The 21,834-nt window shown below is 38.9% G+C and overlaps 1 protein-coding gene across 8 annotated transcripts in view; it reads right to left on the bottom strand.

Annotated features, from left to right (window-relative positions):
* The window catches only part of FNDC3A (fibronectin type III domain containing 3A), a 112,906-nt gene that overhangs the window by 38,157 nt on the left and 52,915 nt on the right, over positions 1-21,834 (bottom strand). For 7 of the 8 annotated variants that reach the window (XM_019971291.2, XM_070800093.1, XM_070800096.1 and 4 more), the window contains one exon: positions 10,661-10,737. In XM_019971291.2, coding sequence (XP_019826850.2) covers positions 10,661-10,737 — 77 coding nt within the window. Of the gene's footprint in view, positions 1-10,660; positions 10,738-13,566; positions 13,716-21,834 lie in introns of those variants that run through there. The other variant, XM_019971288.2, reaches the window with a different exon arrangement.

Raw genomic sequence — 21,834 nt, 5'->3', positions numbered from 1 at the left:
CAAAATGGTAGAGATGATGGCCATGTCAGGCAAGTTGTACTGTACAGGCTATTAAAGACTATATGTACTCAGTGAGGTGGAGGACCATCACAGAAACAAGTAGTTTTCATTGAGGGGTGATTTTACTCCCTAGAGCAACAGTCTCCAACTTTTAGGAGGACTGGTTTTACGGAAGACAGTTTTTCCATGGACTTAGGGTAAGGATGGGTTTGGAATGATTCAAGCGTATTACATTTATTGTGCACTTTATTTCTATTATTATTACATCAGCTCCACCTCAGATCATCAGGCATTAGATCCTGGAGGTTGGTGACCCTTGCTGTAAAGGACATTTGGCAGTATCTGGAGTCATTTTTAGGGCTTCCCAGGTGGTGCTAGTGGTAAAGAAGCTGCCTGCCAACGCAGGAGACATAAGAGACGCAGGTTCAATCCCTGAGTTGGGACGATCCCCTGGAAAAGGGTATGGCAACCCACTCCAGTATTCTCGCCTGGAGAATCCCCATGGACAGAGGAGCCTGGTGGGCTACAGTCCATAGAGTTGAGTGTGAATGAAGCGACTGAGCATGCTTGGAGTCTTTGGTTGTCACACCTGGAACTGGAGGTACTATTTAGTGAGTAGAGGTCAGGGATGGCGCTAAATGCCCTACAACACAGAGGACAACCCCCCCCCCCCACCCCCCCATAACAAAAAATTATTGGCTTACACTGTTTATTGTACCAAGATTGAGAAATCCTGATATATCTTTACATTTACTAGGGTTACTCTGGCTGCTGAGTTGAGGATAGATTGTAGGGCAAAGCCAAAAATGGGGAGATCATTCAGGAAGTCATTGTAGAAATCTAGGCAAGAGATGGTGGTGCAGGGTGCAAGGAGTGCAGGGAGTGAGAAGCTGCCCACAGTTAGCATATCTTTAAAGGCAGAACAACAAGCTCAGCTGATAATTCCACTGGAGAAGTGTGAAAAAGTTTTGGAATCATGGTATTTCACAAACAGTGAAAGGGAAAGCTATAGGTTAGAACAAGTTACTTCAGCAGAGTAGGGAGAAGATCTGGAGTTTTAGGTTTTGCATGTGTAAGTTTGGTAAGTCTGTAAGTGGAAATGTTGAGTAGGCAGTTAGATAATAGTGGCCTGCAGTTCCAGAAAGATAGGAAAGGACAAACGGGTAAGGGAGGAAGAAAACTTAAGAGTGTCGAGTTTGGTTATAGGTGGCTCCGTAGCGCAATGGATAGCGCATTGGACTTCTAGAGTTTGGTTAAGTATATCAGGGAGAATGGATCGATTTTGTTAAGTGTCGATGATAGGTTCAATAAGATGAAGACTAAGGACTGACCATTGGATTTAGCAATTTGGAAGTCATAGGGACCTTGATGAGAGCAGTTTTAGCATAATCATAGGGGCAAAGCCTGAGTGGAGCGGATTGAAGAGACAAAGTGGGGAGGAGAATTAGAGAGCTAAATTTTCTCACAATTTTAGAAAGTTTTCCTATAGAAGGGAATATGTAGGGTGGTAACTGACAGTAGAAGAGTCAAGCAGCTTAAAAAATCTGTTGCTGTTTTTAGTGGGAGCAATTACAACATGCTGATATACTAATGAGCATGATCCATCAGAGAGTAAGAAACTGTGATGTAGGGGAGAGAGAGAGAGCTAGAGTAATGTCCTTGAGCAGGCAAAAGGAGAGGACAGTCAGGACTCCAGCTGGGGCACAGGATTTAGATAGGAGCAGAAAAGTCTGATCTAGATGAAAGAGAAGTACAGACTGATGAGATGAGAAGGTAAAGAATGTAACTTCAGATGCTGAAAGAGATGTGGGGTTAGCAGTCTGTAGTTTCCTTGACTGCTCTCTGTGAACCCTTTCCTAGATACCAGAATCTCAGTGTTCTCTCTTTCCTATCACTTCTACTACATTTATTCTCTATCATCTGTTTGGTATCCCTAACACTGTAGTATTTGTTAATTTTCCAACATGTCTTACTCTATAATTTAACTGTAAGTTTCTCAAGGGACATGTGTTAACTATTTAATCCTCAAAACAATGCTAAAATAGGTAGCATTATTATTTCCATTTTTTTTAGACAGGGAAACTGAGGCATAGAGATGTTAAATAACTTGCAATGTCACACAGGCAGTAAGTGGGGGAACTAGTAACTGAGCTCAGATAAACTGACTTCAATTCCATGTTCTTATTCACTTAGTTAGCACAAAATCAACAAATACTTGCCTCCTAGTGCCTTTTTAAGTTTCACAAACACAAGTGAGATCTCATCAGTTAAAAAAGAAATGGCTAAATTGCTTATGAAATTAAAACCACTTTTCTGCTGAATAAGAACATTTCAAATATACAGATAAGCTGAGGGAAGGGAGACTGGGGAGTTAATTGTTTTAAAAGGTTGTGAAATGAGATTTCAACAAGAAACCTGACTTAAAATAGTCTGGAAGCCCTGAAGAGGGGAAACTCTCATGCACTACTGTTTGCTGTCCCTTGCAGACTCTAGCGGGAATCACATACCTTGCATTTCCCAACCGGAAGGAAGCTTACTTTACATACCCCAGCTGGAGGAAGGAAAAATTTTCTCCTTGCTTAGTATGGCCAATGAGAAACTACCACAACTAGCCTAATCAGAAGCAGCCATAACCCTCAACTCTCTTTCCTCCAATGGACTTTGCTCAAAAACCACCCCTTCCCAACTCCCCTCTTTTCGTTAAGAACGGTCCTCTTCTTTATTTTGGGAACTTGCCTATGGTCTGCCATAGTTTGCATGTCCTGCACTGCAATTTCTCTGCTATTCATGAATAACATCATTTTGCTGTTAACTATGTATTTTATTTTTAAGGTTGATAAGGTACAGAGTTCAGTTTTGCAAGAAGAGTTCTGGGGATGGATGGTAGTGCAACAGTGTGAATGTACTTAATACCACTGAACTGAACCTTTAAAACAGTTATATTTTTAATGTGTATTTTACAATTAAAAAAAAAAAAAAAAAAACTAAGATACAGAGATTAAAAAAAAAAAAGAGCCAGATCAGGATCAAGAGGGTGTGGAGAACTCCACCACTTCAAGAAATCATCTGAGCAGCCAGTAATGTCAGAGTGAAGCCGGAGACCTCAAACTATCCGCCTAGTCTCTAGCTGCCGAGAAATAGCCAAGACAATGAATTTTACACCAACAGGGTACAATGATGGCAGAGGTTAAGATAAAATCAACAAGTTCTGAGAAGGAAAAAAAGGTAAAATATAATCCATAGTCTATGTTAAAAAAATTAAAGACGATGAGATAAATGGAAATATCAACACAGTTTGACCACCTAACCACATACACCATGCAATATCTAATTTTAGACAAAAGCCCTGTTTTGTTTCCTTCACTGAACACAGACGTAATTGAGAGGGGCTGCAGAGAAAGGAGGTTGTGTTTGCTATCTGATATTTTATATTGTGCTCCAGAATGGACATTCCATGACAGATCTGTTCTGTATCCTGTTTTCTCCCCAATAACTGGTACGGTACATGTAGTGTATGACAGATGCTCAAAAAATGTTTGATGACTGATATGACCGGAAATAAATGCTATTGGTTCTACTCAAATCTTCCACCCGCCTTAACAATAGCTAACTACTAGGGTTTTGTGACTTCTTCAATTCCTACAACCTTTGCTTCCCTGCTACTTCTAGCAACCTACTTCTATCGCATCATTCTGAACAACTCCAAATTTAAGCTATTGAACAGTATTACAGATATTTCTGGCCATTCATCTAACAGATTCATCCAACATCTAACCAAGCACACAGCAACGTAAGCGACTACAACCTTTCTGTCCAGCTCTTACTGTGTCTTTTCATCCTCATCTAAACCTCTAAATCCCCTTTCAGTCTCTTACACTGCTGTCCATCTGTTTTAGTTGTTCTTTCCAGGAGAGACAAAGACTGAGATGAGACTTGTTTGTACAATCTTTGAAAGATTTACTAACCTCATTGCTGTGTGCTGACATAAAGGCTCAGTGAAATACCAAGTCCAGCTCAAAGGAGTAATCTGAAACTTTTCATGACGCTGACACAGGCCCTTTCCCCATATTATGAGATCTACAATCCCCTCCCTGTTAGGTACCCTCTCATCACCATAACAACCCACATTCCATAAAAAACAAGGAGCCATTACAGAAAGGCAGAAGGAAGGAACTTTTGGTATTACCTTTCAGGAGTCCCATTCAGGTTAAGTCTACATTATTTTCTTGATAATTCATTAACTTCATCACTAAAATATCAAGTGTTATTCTGAGCTGCAATGCCCTTAGGGACTACAAGTTGTTATTATTTGCCAGGAAACTAAGTTCCTTCTACACCTGTCACCATATGCTTTCTGTGTCATCATTTGTTTTCACTGTTTTTGTTTACTGTACTGTTTCTCCCTTTGGTGTCTGAGTTCAGCTGGCACATATTTCTGTCTCTATGCAGTATGTCAAATCACTCATAAATTTCCCTTTCTTATTTGTTAAACTGTAATAATCAAGTTCCTTAAGGTTATGTCTAAAATTATGTCTGTAATTAGAGAAAAGGCTAAGGGGAAACATACTAAATGTTTACAGAGAGTGTCTCTGGGTTATAACACTCAATGGAATTTTTCCCCTACCCTTTTACATGTTTTCCAAGTTTTCCATATAATAATGATCAGAAAATGTACAACTCTATTTGTTCTTTATCGCTAAATACATTTCCCATTGGCTTGCTTGCAAAATTAATATTCCTTGACATTTAAGCTTCTGGTGAACAATTACATTTTCAGTTCAGTTCAGTCGCTGTCATGTCTGATTCTTTGTGACCCCATGAACTGCAGCACACCAGGCCTCCCTGTCCATCACCAACTCCTGGAGTCCACCCAAACCCATGTCGATCGAGTCAGTGATGCCATCCAACTATCTCATCCTCTGTCGTCCCCTTCTCCTCCTGCTCTCAATCTTTCCCAGCATCAGGGTCTTTTCCAATGAGTCAGCTCTTCACATCAGGTGGCCAAAGTATTGGAGTTTCAGCTTCAACATCAGTCCTTCCAATGAACACCCAGGACTACTTTATGCATAAAATTTTAATTAACTTTAGGCTTCCCCATCATATTGCAAGTACCTGATGGTTAATAAAAATTTTTTAAAAATGATGATCCATTTTTCTGATCCAATAACAAAAGATATGCAACTAAAAAATTAAGACTGACTATTTTCATTACAGCTACATAGAATGCTGAAGTATCAGAGAAATAAGGTACAAATATAAATTAACAATATTATAGAACTCTTAGATAAAAGAAGCAAAGAAAGTATAACAAAATTGGCAATTTTAACAGCAACTTTGGGCTTTGCAAATTGCAAATGAGAAAAACAAAACCAATGAATCCCCAAATTACCTAACATATAATACCCTGTCTGTTATTCTCAAAAATCAAGTTAAAATATATGTGAATTATTGATAAGTGCTTCTAAACTTGATGGCATTCATACAAACAAAAAATTTGAAGGTTGATTTATCCTGGGTAAATCATGATTTCTTCATTTCTACTTAAGTACTTTGTTAAATCTTGATCTTCATCTAAGATTATTATCTTTTGAATCTTTAATTTTTCGGCCTCAATATGCTCTTTGGTTTGTAGCATGATTACTTCCTCAGTGGTAGAGCTAGAGAGTCCCAACATTGGATTTCATTTTTTAAAATTATTTATTTTTAATTGGAGGATAACTGCCTTACAACATTGTGTTAGTTTCTGCCATACTGGATTTTAGTTTTTGCAGTCCTTGCTTGTCTGACCAAATGTTTTAGGATATTTACATTTGCTGAATCCTGTTAGTGTATGTACTGAATTACATGATGGTATAGCAAAAAACATTGCTGGGAGAGATTGGGGGCAGGAGGAGAAGGGGACGACAGAGGATGAGATGGCTGGATGGCATCACTGACTCGATGGACGTGAGTCTGAGTGAACTCCGGGAGTTGGTGATGGACAGGGAGGCCTGGCGTGCTGCGATTCATGGGGTCGCAAAGAGTCGGACACGACTGAGCAACTGATCTGATCTGATAGCAAAAACATTACTTGACCCTCCTTCGACCACTGGCCTTCAGCAACAGATACACAGAAGGCAGGGATGGAGTTGATTAAACTGCTGCCCCAAGGGGAGAACAGTGTACAGAAGTCTAGAAAGAGACTGCAGATGACAGCTATTCCTGGATTTAGTGTGTGTGCTCCTTAGTTCCCACTGAGCCGAATACAACATGCACCTTATAACAGCCATCCATATGTCTTAATGTTTGGTTCAACTCCCAGCTTTATTTTTGCTAATATAATTATGTTTGCTTATGCATCAAATTTTGGACAATTACCAAGCTCTTAGCTGTGCCGAGAACTTGGCTCTTGGTAAGTATTTTCTAACATGAGAAATTGTGTATGTCAGGCAATAGGGGTTGTACTTCAAAGGTGATGTCAAAATGTTAGAATTCATTCTTACACACTAGGTACTTAAATTATTTCAATAATGATGAGAATAGATTTTTGTCTTTGGATTACCACTGTGTGCTTAAAAATGGTACATTTCCTAGAGACAATGATTACTGTTAAAGTTCATTCACTTATTTGACAAATATTTATGAAATACATACTGTATTTGAGTTACTACAGAACAAAAATAATAAAAGGTACCTCCATACACTCAAGGAAATTAAAATCCCATTTAAGGAGAATATATAGACACACAATTATAGTATCAGGTACGTATATGTAACTAAAGAATGGTACAAATAACTTGATCTAGGTTCTCAAAGATGGGTAGAATTTCAAAAGGCAGAAATGAGGGAATGAATAACATTTCCCAGATAACAGCATTAAGAAAGTCATGGAGAAAGAAGAACATCAAGTGAGCATATGAGTAGTCATGTTTGGCTGAAAAAATAGATAGGTGATTACATTTATCAAAAGAAGGGTACAGAGACAAACCAGAACAGAACCATGTTAAGGCCTTATGTGTCAAGAAATCTAGACCGCACTGAGTGGACAAGCCAACTAATGAGCACAGAAGTGAACAAATTCAAGAAGTTATATAGGAAGATTATTTTAGTGGCTCTTGCCCTAAAAATACAGCACTTCAGACTTCCCTGGTGGTCCAGGGGTTAACACTGTGCTTCCAATGCAGGGGGTGTAGGTTTAATCCCTGGTTGGAGAACCAAGATTCCACATGTTGTGTGGCATGGCAAAATAAATTTTAAAAAAGATACAGAATCTTAACTTGGATGACCATTTGATTGATTTACTAGTATTTATTGAGCCCTTAATACATGACAGGCACTGTACTCAGCACTGAGGAAATAAAGATGAATGAGAATTCTGTATGATCTAGTCTTACTATCTCTCTGACCTCATGTTTACTATAATTGTGCCTTAAGGACTCAGTCCAGCCGCAACGGCCCCCTTGTTCCCAAGCATGCTCTCATCTTAGGCCTTTTGCACCAGCTGTTTCTGTTCCCAGAATCCTCTTTCCCTGAATAAATGCATGGCTAACTCCCAAATGTCCTTCAGGACTTAGTTCAAAGGCATCTTTCCAATGATGCCTAGTCTGACAACCCTATCTTAAAATGTAACTAGCTCCGTTTTATTTCTTTTCCCCCCATTTTACTCACCACCTAATACATTATACAATTTACCCATTTATTATGCTTATTGTTTCCTTTTTCCCACAGAATGTAAACTACAGAAGTACAGAGGTCCTTGCCTCTTTTTATTCAAGCACTGAGAGTCCCTAACATGTAAGAGCACTCAATGCATATCTGTTGACTACTGTTAAATACAGGAACTGTATGAATTCATAATCTTCTCTTCTCAGGAAAGAGAATTTATTAACTAAACAATGTGAAAAATTTGTTAAAAGAGGGATATACATAATGTGCTATGAGAACCCAAACAGAAAGGCATGTGAAAAGGTTCAAGGAAAGTTAATTCTAGAAGGTCATAACTGAGTGAATTGAGAAGAGTAGAAATTTGCCATAAAAATGAAAGGTACTGTTAGCTGAGAGAACAGCAGAATTCCTACAACTGCCTTTGAATAATGTCTTAATCATCTTTATGTCACTAGCACCCAATACAGAGCTTGGCACATGATGCCATTCAACATGTTTGTTAAACTGAGCTATGCTAGAGAGAAAAAACTATGTAATCCTCTTTAGGGAGATGGAGAAAGGTCTGAAAAGGAGTAAACAGAGAAGTAGGAAGAATCAGGATAGCATTACTTCAAGAAAATCTGGGGTAATCCGGGGTAAATCATATGAATGTTGTTTAGTTGCTAAGTAGTGTACAATTCCTTGTGACCCTACAGACTGTAGCCCGCCAGGCTCCTCTGTCCATGGGATTTCCCAGGCAAGAATATTGGAGTGGGTTGCCATTTCCTTCTCCAGGGGATCTTCCTGACCCAGGGATCAAACCCAAGGCTCTTGCATTGGCAGGCGTACTCTTTTACCACTGAGCCACCAGGGAAGAGTCAAATGTTCAGAGGTCAAAGAGGACTGTTGCTGTTCACTCACTCAGTCGTGTTGGACTCTTTGCAACCCCATGGACTGCAGCACACCAGGCCTCCCTATCCTTCACCATCTCCCAGAGCTTGCTCAAACTCGTGTCCATTGAGTTAGTGATGCCATCCAACCATCTCATCCTCTGTCGTCCCCTTCTCCTCCTGCCTTCAATCTTTCTCAGCATCAGGGTCTTTTCTAATGAGTCAGTTCTTCACATCAGGTGGCCAAAGTATTGGAGCTTCAGCATCAGTCCTTCCAATGAATATTCAGGATTGATTTCCTTTAGGATTGACTGGTTGGATCTCCTTGCAGTCCAAGGGACTTTCAAGAGTCTTCTTCAACAACACAGTTCAAAAGCATCAATTCTTGAGTGCTCAGTCTTCTTTTTGGTCCAACTCTCCCATCTATACATGACTATGTTTTTAACAAATGTTTAGAGGTCAAAGAGGATTATGCTGGAAGAAGGCTTTGGTGTAGTGTATACCAGAGAGTAGATTTAGTAGGATAAAAAAGGCAGGCAGGCTAAGGAGTCAGTGTGCTAAACAAAAGCAGAAATAATGAGCGGATTATTCTTCTGGAAAGCTTACAAAGTACTTTCAAATATGAAAGAAAGTGAAAGTATCAGTTACTCAGTTGTGCCTGACTCTGCGAACCCATGGACTGTAGACCGCCAGGCTCCTCTGTCCATGGGATTTTCCAGGCAAGAATACTGGAGTGAGCTGCCATTTCTTTCTTCACTTTCAACTATGTTATCTCATATATGTTATCATCTTATCTTACAGTGAGGACACTGAGGCTCAAGGAAGTTAATCTGTCCAAGGCCATGCAGCCAGCAAGGGTTTTAAACATGATATGGATCCAGCTTTTTGACTCTAATTCTCATACTATTTTCATTCTCCCCAGCATCATGGTCCTCTTTTGCTGTCATTCATATAGTGGGGTAGGCGTCACATAGTGGCCAGTGAAACTACCACAATAGCCCACCAGTATTTTGGCATAATCAGGGAGGATATAAGAGAGGAATTTTCTGAAGAAAAGTCCAAGTATAGGGGCTTCGCTGGTGGCTCAGTGGTTAAGAATCTGTCTTATTATATTAAGATATATCTTAATATAATTATTATATATTTAATATAATCATATATACATTATTTAATATATTAATATATTCTACTAAGATTCTGCCTTATTATAATGCAGGGAACATGGGTTCAATCCCTGGTCTGGGAAGATCCCACATGCTGCGGGACAGCGCATGCAGCCTGTGTGCTGCAACTACTGAAGCCTGTGCCCCTGGAGCCCGGGAGCGGCACCAGGAGAAGCCACTGCAAGGAGAAGCCCGCACATGGCAGCGAGCAGCAGCCCCACTCACCGCAACTCGAGAAAGCCTGCGTGCAGCAACGAGGACCCAGCACAGCCATAATTTAAATAAATAAATACATCTTAAAAAAATTTTCAAGTATAAATTCAGTGCTAGGATAAGAAACTGGCTATTTCCAAAAAGCTTTTGAAGCAATGAGTGCTGACTACGTAGGATCTCAGTAGCAGATATTGACATCTATAGACTTTACAGTTTTACTAAGTTTGCCTGTGCAAATAAGTAAGCTAAGTCAGAGCTTTTCAACTTGTATGTAAGAAAGAGCTACAGGTGTGTGGTAATACTGATCCCCTTAGCCCTTAGGGTTGTAGGTCTACAGGTCTAAATTCTCTTGTACAGACCAGAATGTGCCATGCAATGATCATGGGCACCTGTGAACAAGTGTAAAAAAGAAGTTGGACGCACTGGCTTGGATTACTTTTAAGTAAATGGTTAATTTTAAAATGTTAGCATGGGTGCCTTTAAACCTTATGATATTAATTATATTATTCATATATCCAAGGAGAAAAAACTCTAAAATTAATTCTTTATTATAATTCAACACCCAAAGACAAGGCCAAATGATGAGTGCTATTAACTTAATTTTTCCTCCTTTCCAAATAGCACTGAATGTGCTAAAATATTTGAAATAGATTTACCAAAGATATACTATACTGGGTAATAAGCTTTGGCACCTAAATTTTGTTTGCATTAAATAGTAACGTTACAATCACTCACACACACACATATAGACAAAAGTAACACAAAACATACCTGTGGGGCATAGCCAGGAGGCACATAAATCGGAGGCACAGAACCATTTGGGGACATCATTGGAACCTGAGCAGGACCTGAACAGATCACAGAAATCATGTATTAATCCTGGGTTACTTAACAAGCAAAAATGGAAAGCAATTTGAATTACATTTTGAATTCTTCATTTTAAACTAAACCCTTAAACTAATAGTGTATAACCATGAAAGGAAATTCAGATGATTCGCCTGCTAAAATAGAAATGTTTATCTTGTAAAGGGCACTGACTGCTCTTTACCTACAGTTGTGTTTTTCAAACCTGCCTGGTGATCATAACAGTCACCTGGGGAGATTTTTAAAGCACACCTTCTCTGGCAGTCTAGTGGTTAGGACTCTGCACTTCCATTGCAGGGGCTGCGGGTTCAATCCCTGGTCAGGGAGCTAGAGATTCTTGTTTAGTATGCTTGCAGTGTGGATCTTGAATCAGTGTACTTACAAATGTCCCAGGTAATTCCTGTGCAAATTGTGCAAATTAAGAAACAATGACCCACTGGAAAATCAAACCAAACTTTGCATATAAAATCAATGAAAAATACAAAAGGCAAAATTTGAAAAAACAATACGAAAAATCAAGAAAAAGTCAAGAGGAAGCAGCAGTAAGAGGAAATAGTTAGAAATTTGGAACTTGTTTTCTTAGGGTTAAAAATCTCTTTTAACCCTGTAATGCGTTAAGTCATGCCTTTAGGGGCTTGAGAACGTTACAAAAATGGAATATACGAGTATTTACCCAAAGACACCTTTTTTGTTTCTTACACTGAAAAGTCCTTTTAAAAAAAAGAAAACTCAGCTTGTCTTATTCTACATTTCATTTTTATAGTAATATCCTTTCCCAACAACTTTTTAAAAAGTTGTTTCATATCTAAGGATATATTTCTACTATGTATTTAGTAAACACTGAAGTATTATGTATTTTTTAGCAACTGATGTAATGAGCTTTAAGAAATATGCTCTGATGCTTCTAAGAACAAGTAAGGCCTTCTTTATTTTCATATCCTTGGAAAACAAAAACAAAATTTTTCTACATCTAAGTCAACATTACCTGTAAATTTACTAAACAATACTTGGGAAGTGCTTTACACCTCTAGGCAAGAGAGGCTTCATCCAAAACTCACCTTTCAACTTCTATATGCTGGACTCAAGAAATGACAGCAGTTTTAAAGTTATGCTAGTTTACTTCTGTTAGCTAATTTATAGAAACTATAGCAAGCTAGCTTTCTGAATCCTGAGGTCTGGCTTAGAGATTATTCACAATGTGTGAAATTTAGCTGAGAACCAGAAACAGAATTCACTGAAAACTATTATCTATAATCTTAATAAAGGAAATTACTTTATTGTGTTTCTACTGTATGTGCCAGAGACTGGTTCCTTGCATATGTGGTCAAGTTTAATCCCTATTTCAAGTTATCAGAACAAGCTTTTGTTTTTTAGCCATCAGAGTAAAAAATAAATTATTACCAATTACATTTAAACTTATAAAACTACATAACTGCTTTGGGTTGCTCTTCTTTCACGAAAGATATGAATATATAAACACTAAGTAGTTGCAATTCAAACCATAATATACTTTGAAAGCTGCTAAGTGTTTATAATTTAGTAGTACAAAATTCTACTTTATTCTTTAATTATATCTAAGTGTGATTACTGAACAGAGCTCAAAACAAACCTAATCTCAAATAAACCAGCAGTAAACCCATAACTAGTTGCAGTCCAGGAATAATCATTAACTCATATCCCTATGAAGTAATCTTTTCACTTTAGCAAGTGAATTTTCTAACCCTGAGGGAAAATGGTACAAGGTTATATTTTTTTCTTAAAAAAATAAAACAAAACACAACAAAAAACACACACACTTCATGTATAGCATTATTTAATATCTAAAATACTGGTGTGAAGTAACATGCAACACAACCTATAAAACTCCCATTGTATGAACAAAATAAATGCAGGTATTTATTTTGTTGCTTAGAACTACAATATTTACAGCACCATTTCTGTTGCTATTCCTGTCTATAGCAGCAAAACTTCAAAACCTACTTGATGATGCAGTTCCATCACCTCCTTAGTTCCAACAATACTTTTTAATTTAGGAGGTATGAAAAGATTAACTACAAACTCTTGATTAAGGGCAGTGACGGAGCTCCTGTCCCAGAGAAGCTAAGTCTGTTACAGACTGTACCATTAAACACACATCTGGCAGGAGAGTAGCTGTATCTGAACCACTGTAGATCCATCAAGGAACTCCTTAATAATATATACGATTTGAGCAAAATCTACCACAAATCATATACCTATTGATTTTTAAGGGCATATTTCCTTTTCTAAAATCTTGCATAAGAGTAAACAACTCTATTTACCAATTGCCTTAAGAAATTTGAGAAGCCTCAATTCCTTAAAAATTGCCATCAATGATTTAGTAAAGACGGTATTTCATCTAGTAAAATGTCAACTCTTTTTAAATTTTTTCTTTATTAGCAGACATTAGCAGACATTTGATTAAAAAACAAAACAAAACGACAGATCTGTCTGGGTTCAAATTCTTAACATGCAACGGGCTGCTGACGTGCCACACATTCTCTCACAAGCAAGCTTTCACAATGGCTTCCAAATAATCTGATGCCAATTTGCAGATTTTAGTTGTAAAAAGAAAATCCTAGTAAAGGCTCTGGAAAGGAATATTCTGTGGAATATAAAATCAACCCAGCTCTAAACAGAGTCTAATCTTTTTATAACTACATGGCCACAATGTAAAATTTTTACAGAGACAGATCTGGCATCTATTGAAAAAACACACGGCATGACTTCAGAGTAATACAATACTTGCTACGTTTTTAAATAAAAGCAGAAGGTTCAAAACCAGTAAATCTTACCACTCATTTTGTTTTTACAGTAGCAGCAGAGAACAAGAAAATCCAACAAGGAAACAGCGTAGTACACGTTAACAGCTTTAATTGGAGAACCGCGGCTGCTGCTTTTTTTTTTTTTTTGCAAAGCTACGAGGAAAAGATCCTTTGACCGAGTCACGTGACACTGACCACGTGACCTGCAGTGACCCGCGGAAAAGGAAGGGGGGGGGGGGGAAAGCAAGCGTTCCCTCTGGCAGTGTTTGGCATACAGTAAATGATTAAAAGATTTCTACTGATTCTGCCCCGAATTTGAAATTTTTCAGACTGCTTTATGAACCAACTCAAAAGCTCATCAAGATATTCATGGAAACATAGATATCTGATGTAAAATAATTCCCTTTGTTCTCAGTTTCCTCTTATAACTAATAGGCCTGTGTGCTAAGTCGCTTCTGCCATGTCCGACTCTGCGACCCTATGGATTGCAGCCTGTTCTGCTCCTCTGTCCATGGGATTCTACCGGCAAGAATACTGGAGTGGGTTGCCACGCCCTTCTCCCGGGGATCCTCCCAACCCAGGGATCGAACTAGCGTCTCATTAGTCTACCTGCATTGGCAGATGGGTTCTTTACCATTAGAGCCACCTGGAAAGCCCTACACACTATCTACTAATTCAAATTTTATTACCCCAGCCGGCTGCTTTTCATTTATAAATTTTAGGACACATATAACACTTATTTAGAAGATTCACTCCTAAATGTCCTTGTGTAACTTGATGCACTCTCCATACTCATCCCTTAAAATTCTTGTGTGTATTGTGGGCAACCCTTAAGGAAAGCCCACAGTACACAAAAGAATTATATACAGAATACAGGCTTGATCAACTTGTTCCTTAAGCATGGGATTTCTACTTCAGACTGGCATTTAACATCTCAAGTTAATAAACACTACCTTTTTTTTTTTTTTATTACTGGTTTTACTTTCTTTTCTTCTGATTTTTTCTTGTTGTTTCTAAAGGTTTAACCTGGACACTAATACAGATACTTGGTAGATGGTATTCTCACTCATGCTCATGAAATCTGAAAAGACAGGTCATGATTGGGGCTTACTTTACTCAAGCATGTGTAGAGACCAGGAAGAAGACTAAATGTTCAGTTATAAGAGAGGGGAATAAGACTGTAAGAACTTTGGAGGGCTTTTCATTACTTTATGGTGCTGTGTAGTTAAGGAAATTTATTTATAGCTAATACAAATATACAGGTAATGATAATGAATGTGATTTGTAATAAATTGAACAGTGGAAAGAAAGTGGATTTTGGCATCAAAAGATGTAAGTTTTAGTAACAGCATCAATGTTTATTAGCAAGGCAATTTACTGCTCTTCTCTGAGACTCAGTTTCCTTCTATAAAATGGTTAAAACAATCAACTTCATAGCATTGTTGTGAGAATCAAACTAGATAAATTTAAAGTACCAAGTACACTGGCTGGCACCACTTAATAAATGATAGTTATTATTATAAGAATGGTCACTATGGGGCTTCCCAGGTGGCTCAGTGATAAAGAATCTGCCTGCTAATGCAGGAGACAAATGAGACATGGGTTCAATCCCTGGGTCAGGAAGACACCCTGAAGTAGGAAATGGCAACCTGCTCCAGTATTCTTGCCTGGAAAATTCCATAGACAGAGGAGCCTGGCGGGCTACAGTCCACAGGGTCGCAGTCAGACATGACTGAACACACACACACACGTTTGAGAAAGTAATAATGGACAGGGTACTATTCAATGTTCTACATGTGTTAACTCAATCCTCACAATAATTGAAATAGGCATCACTTATAGGTAAGGGAATTGAAGCAGAATGCAATTAAGTAACTTGCCAAGAGCACACAATGAGGCAAAGCCACGATCATTTTAACAATAAGGCAATATTTTAAACATATATAAACCATGTTCAAAGACTCAGTCTTCCAAAAAGCTGGAAAAGAACTGGCAAGGGATAGCCTGGAGGTTTCAATAAATAGATGCCAGACATTTCAGAGGAGATAAGACACTGAAGTATCATTCTCACTAGTGGGGAAGGATAATTATTACCTTCTAAGTCTCACTAAAAGGCAAAGCTGCCCTGAAGAGCATAGCTTAATACCTAAAAGTCTTCTGGTCTCAACAGAATCTTCTCATAAATGTTGGATTCAGGCTCCCAGTAAATCCAACCATGCCTCTGATCTTTAGCCCCTAAACAAAAAGCAAGTCCCGGCAGCCCACTTCCTCATTTTGGCTCATGTTCTCACACAGCTGTGTTTCCGTTTCTTGACTCTTTCTTTAACGGATGATCTTCTCATTTCTTCCCATTGTGCTCACTGGAACATCTTCCTTGTTATAAATTCCCCTAGATCCTCAACCTTTTCACAGAACACCTGCTCATGGGCTTTCTTTAAATGAAACCCAGCTCGCCTCCAGGACAGCTTTTCCAGTAGCTGGTGGGAGCAGTGGCTTCTCATTCTCTCCTGAGGCAGGCTCCAGACACCCGGAGGGCTGCTTCCCAGCGCCACTGCTGTTACTGTTTCATGCTTCAGTTTCTTTTCCCTTGAGATCATGCCATAGTAATACAGGGTAACACACCACCCTCTGCCCCTTCTCACTGCTGTCATTTATTGAGAACTTCCGCACCATGTTCACAGTGTTTTTCCCAGCTCTTGCCCATGAGCAAGACGACTTCCGTGTCCAAGAAAACCTAACTTATACCTTTCTTGAACTCTTCTGTTTTGAGTAATGCATGTTCAATGATATATCTTAGAATTTATCACTTAGAGTTCCACTACAGGATCTCATCTTTGAAATGTTAAAACTTTCATGTTTCAGTCTCTGGTCACTGTATCTATCACCTCACAAGTTGTCTTTCTTCTACGACATCAGGTCTTCCTCATAGTGATCTCCTGTTTCTCCTGATCCACCTGTGTCTTCATGGCCTGATCTTTTTTCCCATCCATGTCTTCCTTTTACCTTGCCTTCACCAATTTTAATAAACCAGATTTAATTATTTTCTCATAGACCTGAACTATAGAAATCAAATGTTATGTGGGCTGGCATGTTTATGAATTTAATTATATCCAACCTTAACTCAGCCATCAGCACTGCTCAGGAATCCTTTCATGAATTTATTCCTGGCTAATAAACTTATATGCTGTTTTCTACAGGGATTATCAGAGATCCCCACCACTCTTTAAGGATGTCCCCCAATTCAACCTCAACTACATACCTCAGCATAAAATTGAACTCTTTCAATGTTGTTTACAAACTCTTCTCACCTCTTCTATTTTCAGAAGAATCATTGTCCTTTCACACTGTATTAAAGCTATCTCCCCCCTTCTAGTCTTGATCTGATCTCCACTTCCTCCTCTACTGGGGTCTGCTTCAGTTCAGTTCAGTTCAGTCGCTCAGTCGTGTCCGACTCTTTGCGACCCCATGAACCGCAGCACACCAGGCCTCCCTGTCCATCACCAACTCCCAGAGTCCACCCAAACTCATGTCCATTGAGTTGGTGATACCATCCAGCCATCTCATCCTCTGTCGTCCCCTTCTCCTCCTGCCCTCAATCTTTCCCAGCATCAGGGTCTTTTCAAATGAGTCAGTTTTTTGCATCAGGTGGCCAAAGTATTGGAGTTTCAGCTTCAACATCAGTCCTGCCAATGAACACCCAGGACTCGTCTCCTTTAGGATGGACTGGTTGGATCTCCTTGCAGTCCAAGGGACTCTCAAGAGTCTTCTCCAACACCACAGTTCAAAAGCATCAATTCTTCAGCGCTCAGCTTTCTTTATAGTCCAATTCTCACATCCATACATGACTATTGGAAAAACCACAGCCTTGACTAGATAGACCTTTGTTGACAAAGTAATGTCTCTGCTTTTTAATATGCTGTCTAGGCTGATCATAACTTTTCTTACAAGGAGTAAGCATCTTTTAATTTCACGGCTGCAATCAAAATCTGCAGTGATTTTGGAGCCCCCCAAAATAAAGTCAGCCACTGTTTCCCCATCTATCTGCCATGAAGTGATGTGACCGGATTCCATGATCTTACTTTTCTGAATGTTGAGCTTTAAGTCAACTTTTTCATTCTCCTCTTTCACTTTCATCAAGAGGCTCTTTAGTTCTTCTTCACTTTCTGCTGTAAGGGTGGTGTTATCTGCATATCTGAGGTTACTGATATTTCTCCCAGCAATCTTGATTCTAGCTTGTGCTTCCTCCAGCCCAGCGTTTCTCATGATGTACTCTGCATGTAAGTTAAATAAGCAGGGTGACAATATGCAGCCTTGACGTACTTCTTTTCCTGTCTGGTTTACCACCAGCGCCACCTGGGAAGCATGAGGTCTGTCTTCAGTACCCTCCTAACAAGATTTGGCTCTATCCCCTCACTATCCTCAACTACAGGTGCAGTGGTGAATACATTTTTCATTTTCCCTTTTGTACCTGATTATATGACAATTTTAACAAACAAAAGGCTCATGGTTTTTATTTTCTCAACACTGCCTCAATGTTTGCAGAGGGTTACTGGAGGCCTGGTGACACCAAGTGGCCATCAGGGGCATGAGCAACACATACTGCTGTGGCCACCGGCAGGAGACTGGAAGGAGTTCTGTCCTTAGCCCTCCTTATCAAAGACCACTCTGCTCTACTACTAGGTACCTTAACTGCCATGCTTCACCTGCTTCTGACAGGGGTCACGAAAAGAAAAATGGTTTATTCTAGTTGCCTTTAAGTATAATCACAGGTTAAAGTAAAAACAAGAGATAGACAAGCTGCTTAGAGGAGATCATGGCAGAAACTGGCAACACAAAATGATGGCCGATCATATACATCAGAGCTTATTTTAATGCAACTATTAATTATACTCTGTTAAAAAATGAAAAGTCTGGAACAAATGTTAAACCAGTTAGACATCAAGATGAGAGGAATAAACTGGGATTGTCCTAGACAAAATGGGACATAAGGTCACCCTATTAATAAGCGATGCTTATTTGTTAAGGTTACAAAACACCTGATAATTTTTATTCACATGAGGCTGGCAATCAACACAAGCCTATACAGTCTTGGAACTGAACTGAGTTAGTCGACTGTAATTTGATTGTATGTGTTTTTTTAATCATATATTTTTCTTAGTGTAACTGAAAGGTCCTTGAAAGTATGGACTCTAACACTAATCCTGGGCATTAGAAGTGTGTGACAACTGTAATTTGGGAAAAGAATGAAGTAGGAGATTAAAGAAAAAAGATCAAGGTAATTATTATTCACTGCTTTAGGGGCCTTTCTTTTCCTTGAAAATTTATTATTCCTTTTTAAGGCTGGATGAAGTAGACTATTAAAATCAGGGGTCTAAGGATGATTCAGAATTACGGGTAATTTCATTTATCTGTGTACAGGTAACTAAAAATTTCTATAATCAGACTTGCTAAGCATTCAGATGTATCAGTGACAAGCATATCAAGTAGGAAAAGGATGAAGAATGACTATCATACTATGGTTAGAATCTATCTTTAGCACTAAATCAAGCTGTATATAGATAGAAAACAGTAGATATGTTTACCAAGCAAGCACCTGCTTCTAAACAAGAGTTATTTTTAGGGCTCTTGTTTAGAAAGCTACTAAGGCTCTGATATTAATGTGCGTGGATGCAGCAGGTTGTGAACATCACTATTTTTAGCACCAGTCCAATGTGAACAACCCTGAATCATTCTTTGTTATCCTAGTAGGAAACAGCGCTTGGGATTTACTACAGCACATGAGGTTAACTAGGTCTCACTAACTGCACACCCACATGCTGACATCACACAGGCAGTGATATGGATCAGTGACGCAAATCCTGTCAGGATCAAACATTAAGGCCACAGAGGTAAAAAAAAAATAGTGCCTGCATGGCAGGGCAGACCCGTCATCCAACATGTACAGACTGCATTAAATCAGGACTGCTGCCGATGAAGAGGCTTGTGTTAGTCCTTTTTACAACAGTTTAACTTTTTTATTTTAATTATAGATTTCCCACATATAGACTCTATATTTATCTTTAAGTTTCCTCACAGCTTCTGTGGTTTAAGGTCTGGACCTTTAAAACATATGTTAAGGCTCCGACAGCCACATGAGTTATCTCGAAAATGGCCTCCGTAGCCAGGCTCTTTAGACCAATCTTTTGAAGACTACACCACCACTAAGTATTTTATATAACGCATGCCTAACAAACAACACTCAGATTTAGATCTGAAGCACTACACCGTGGCCTCAGAGTTTGCTGCTCCCTCAGTCTTCTTCCCACCGTCACCTTCCTCTTTGAGCAGTTACTGTTTTCAGTTTTATTGGCATCAAAATATTAATTTCTTATAGTTACAGATAGATTGGAAAACATAGCTTATTAAGAATAACCATGTATCAGGTTTCAAAATACCTTCTCTTTGAATTATGCGTACCCACCTGGAATTAGAGATTTCATCTCCTGTAACAGGAACAGAACCTACCCCTGGAGATGTGCCACATTCCAACGTTCAGTTCTTCTGAAAAGGAACTTGGTCTCTACACGTAAAGCATCACCCTTCCTTCTCATTTCTCATGTTCTCCTCAAGGACTGTCACTTCCCAGGAGAACTGGTAGGCCGGAAGGAGATGAGAGCTGGAGGTGTTTCCTTCTATCACTGTTTGACATAATCAGGCTAACATGAAACCATGTCTTTCCCAAGCTTTCAGGCACCTGTTTTTATGTTGTTTCCTCAACTAATGGTGCTTTTTATGAGAACGTAAAAAAGGCTGGTGAGTTGTTGTTGTTGTTTTAGTGTTTGTTGGAGTATAACTGATTTACACTGTTGTGTTAGTTTTGCGTTTATTGCTGTATAGTTGATTAACCATGCTGTGTTAGTTTCGAGTGTATAAATCTTAATAGAGGTATTTAATGCATACAAAAGCAATTATGTGTCTACTCTTTTAAAAACACAAGTGACAGTACACTACACACATTGTTCTGCACCTTAATAATATAGTTTGCTCGGAAAGCTTTCCATGTGGGCATATGCACAGGCTGCTCCAGTCTCTTAATGGCTGCATAGTACTCCACCATAACAATGTCCCATAATTTAACTATTTCCCTACTGATACTCAACTTATTTTCAATATTTTGCTATTACAAACAATGGTGTAATGAACATCTCTGCACAAACATAATTAATAGATGTTTCAGTATGTCAACAGGATAAATTACTAGACGTGAAATAGCTATATCAAAGAGAATTTGTTTTTCAAGTTATCAAATCTCAGCGTTTGTATTTACATTCTTATCAACACACCCTTACCAACAGTTATCAAACTGGGACTTCCTGGAGAGCCCTAAGACACATTACAAACCTTTCTTATGAGAAAGAGCTATAAAACCAAAAAGCATTTTGAACCTAACATGCTCAATAATAAATTAATCATCCCTATCCTTCTACCCAAACCTTTTTCTCTTCCTTGTATATGTTGCAGCACAGTGAAAGACACTGTCATTTATCTTTATGCTCAACTGACTATGAAATCTGTAAATCATTCTAGTTTCTTCTTACCCTCCACACTGAGTGCCTAGGTCTTATCCTTATTACTTATTTGCTTTTGTTGTTGCTATTTTCCTGCTTAAAATGAATCCTTCAGTGGCTCTTTGTTCCTTTCAGGATAACACCTGAACTCTTTAGCATGCTATAAAGGTATTTGTAACACACCCTATGGGGCTTCCCAGGTGGCACATTGGTCAAGAATTCAGCTGCCAATGCAGGAAATGCAAGAGACGTGGGTTTGACTTCAGGTTGACTGAGCACCTATTCCATTTTTAGTCTCATTTTCAGATACTCCTCAGTGTATTCTGTTTTCCATGATATTTCTTTTTTTTTTTCTTTTTCATGATATTTCTTTATTCATACCTTTTCAGTCTCCTCTAATTTCTCTGTGCTATGCATTTGCACATGCTATTCCTTCTACTTCTAAGATATTTCTCAGTTATTTTTCCTCTTGGCTAAACAACTATTTCTTTAATCATCATCTTTTCCTGCACGTGCCTGTCTGTGTCCTCAGTCACTCAGTCGTGTCTGATTCTTTGTGGCCCTAAGGACTGTAGCCTGCCAGGCTCCCCTGTACATGGAATTATCCTGGCAAGAATACTGGAGCGGGTTGCCGTTTCCTCCTCCAGATCTTCCCTATCCAGGGATCAAACCCGCATCTCTTGCGTCTCCTACACTGGTAGGTAGATTCTTTACCATTGTGCCACCTGGGAAGCTTTTTCCTGCACATGTG

The sequence above is a fragment of the Bos indicus genome, chromosome 12, assembly GCF_029378745.1.
Source record: "Bos indicus isolate NIAB-ARS_2022 breed Sahiwal x Tharparkar chromosome 12, NIAB-ARS_B.indTharparkar_mat_pri_1.0, whole genome shotgun sequence".
Lineage (NCBI taxonomy): Eukaryota > Metazoa > Chordata > Mammalia > Artiodactyla > Bovidae > Bos > Bos indicus.
The sequence above is the reverse complement of the archived record's forward strand: the minus strand, read 5'-3'. Positions and strand labels throughout refer to the sequence as shown.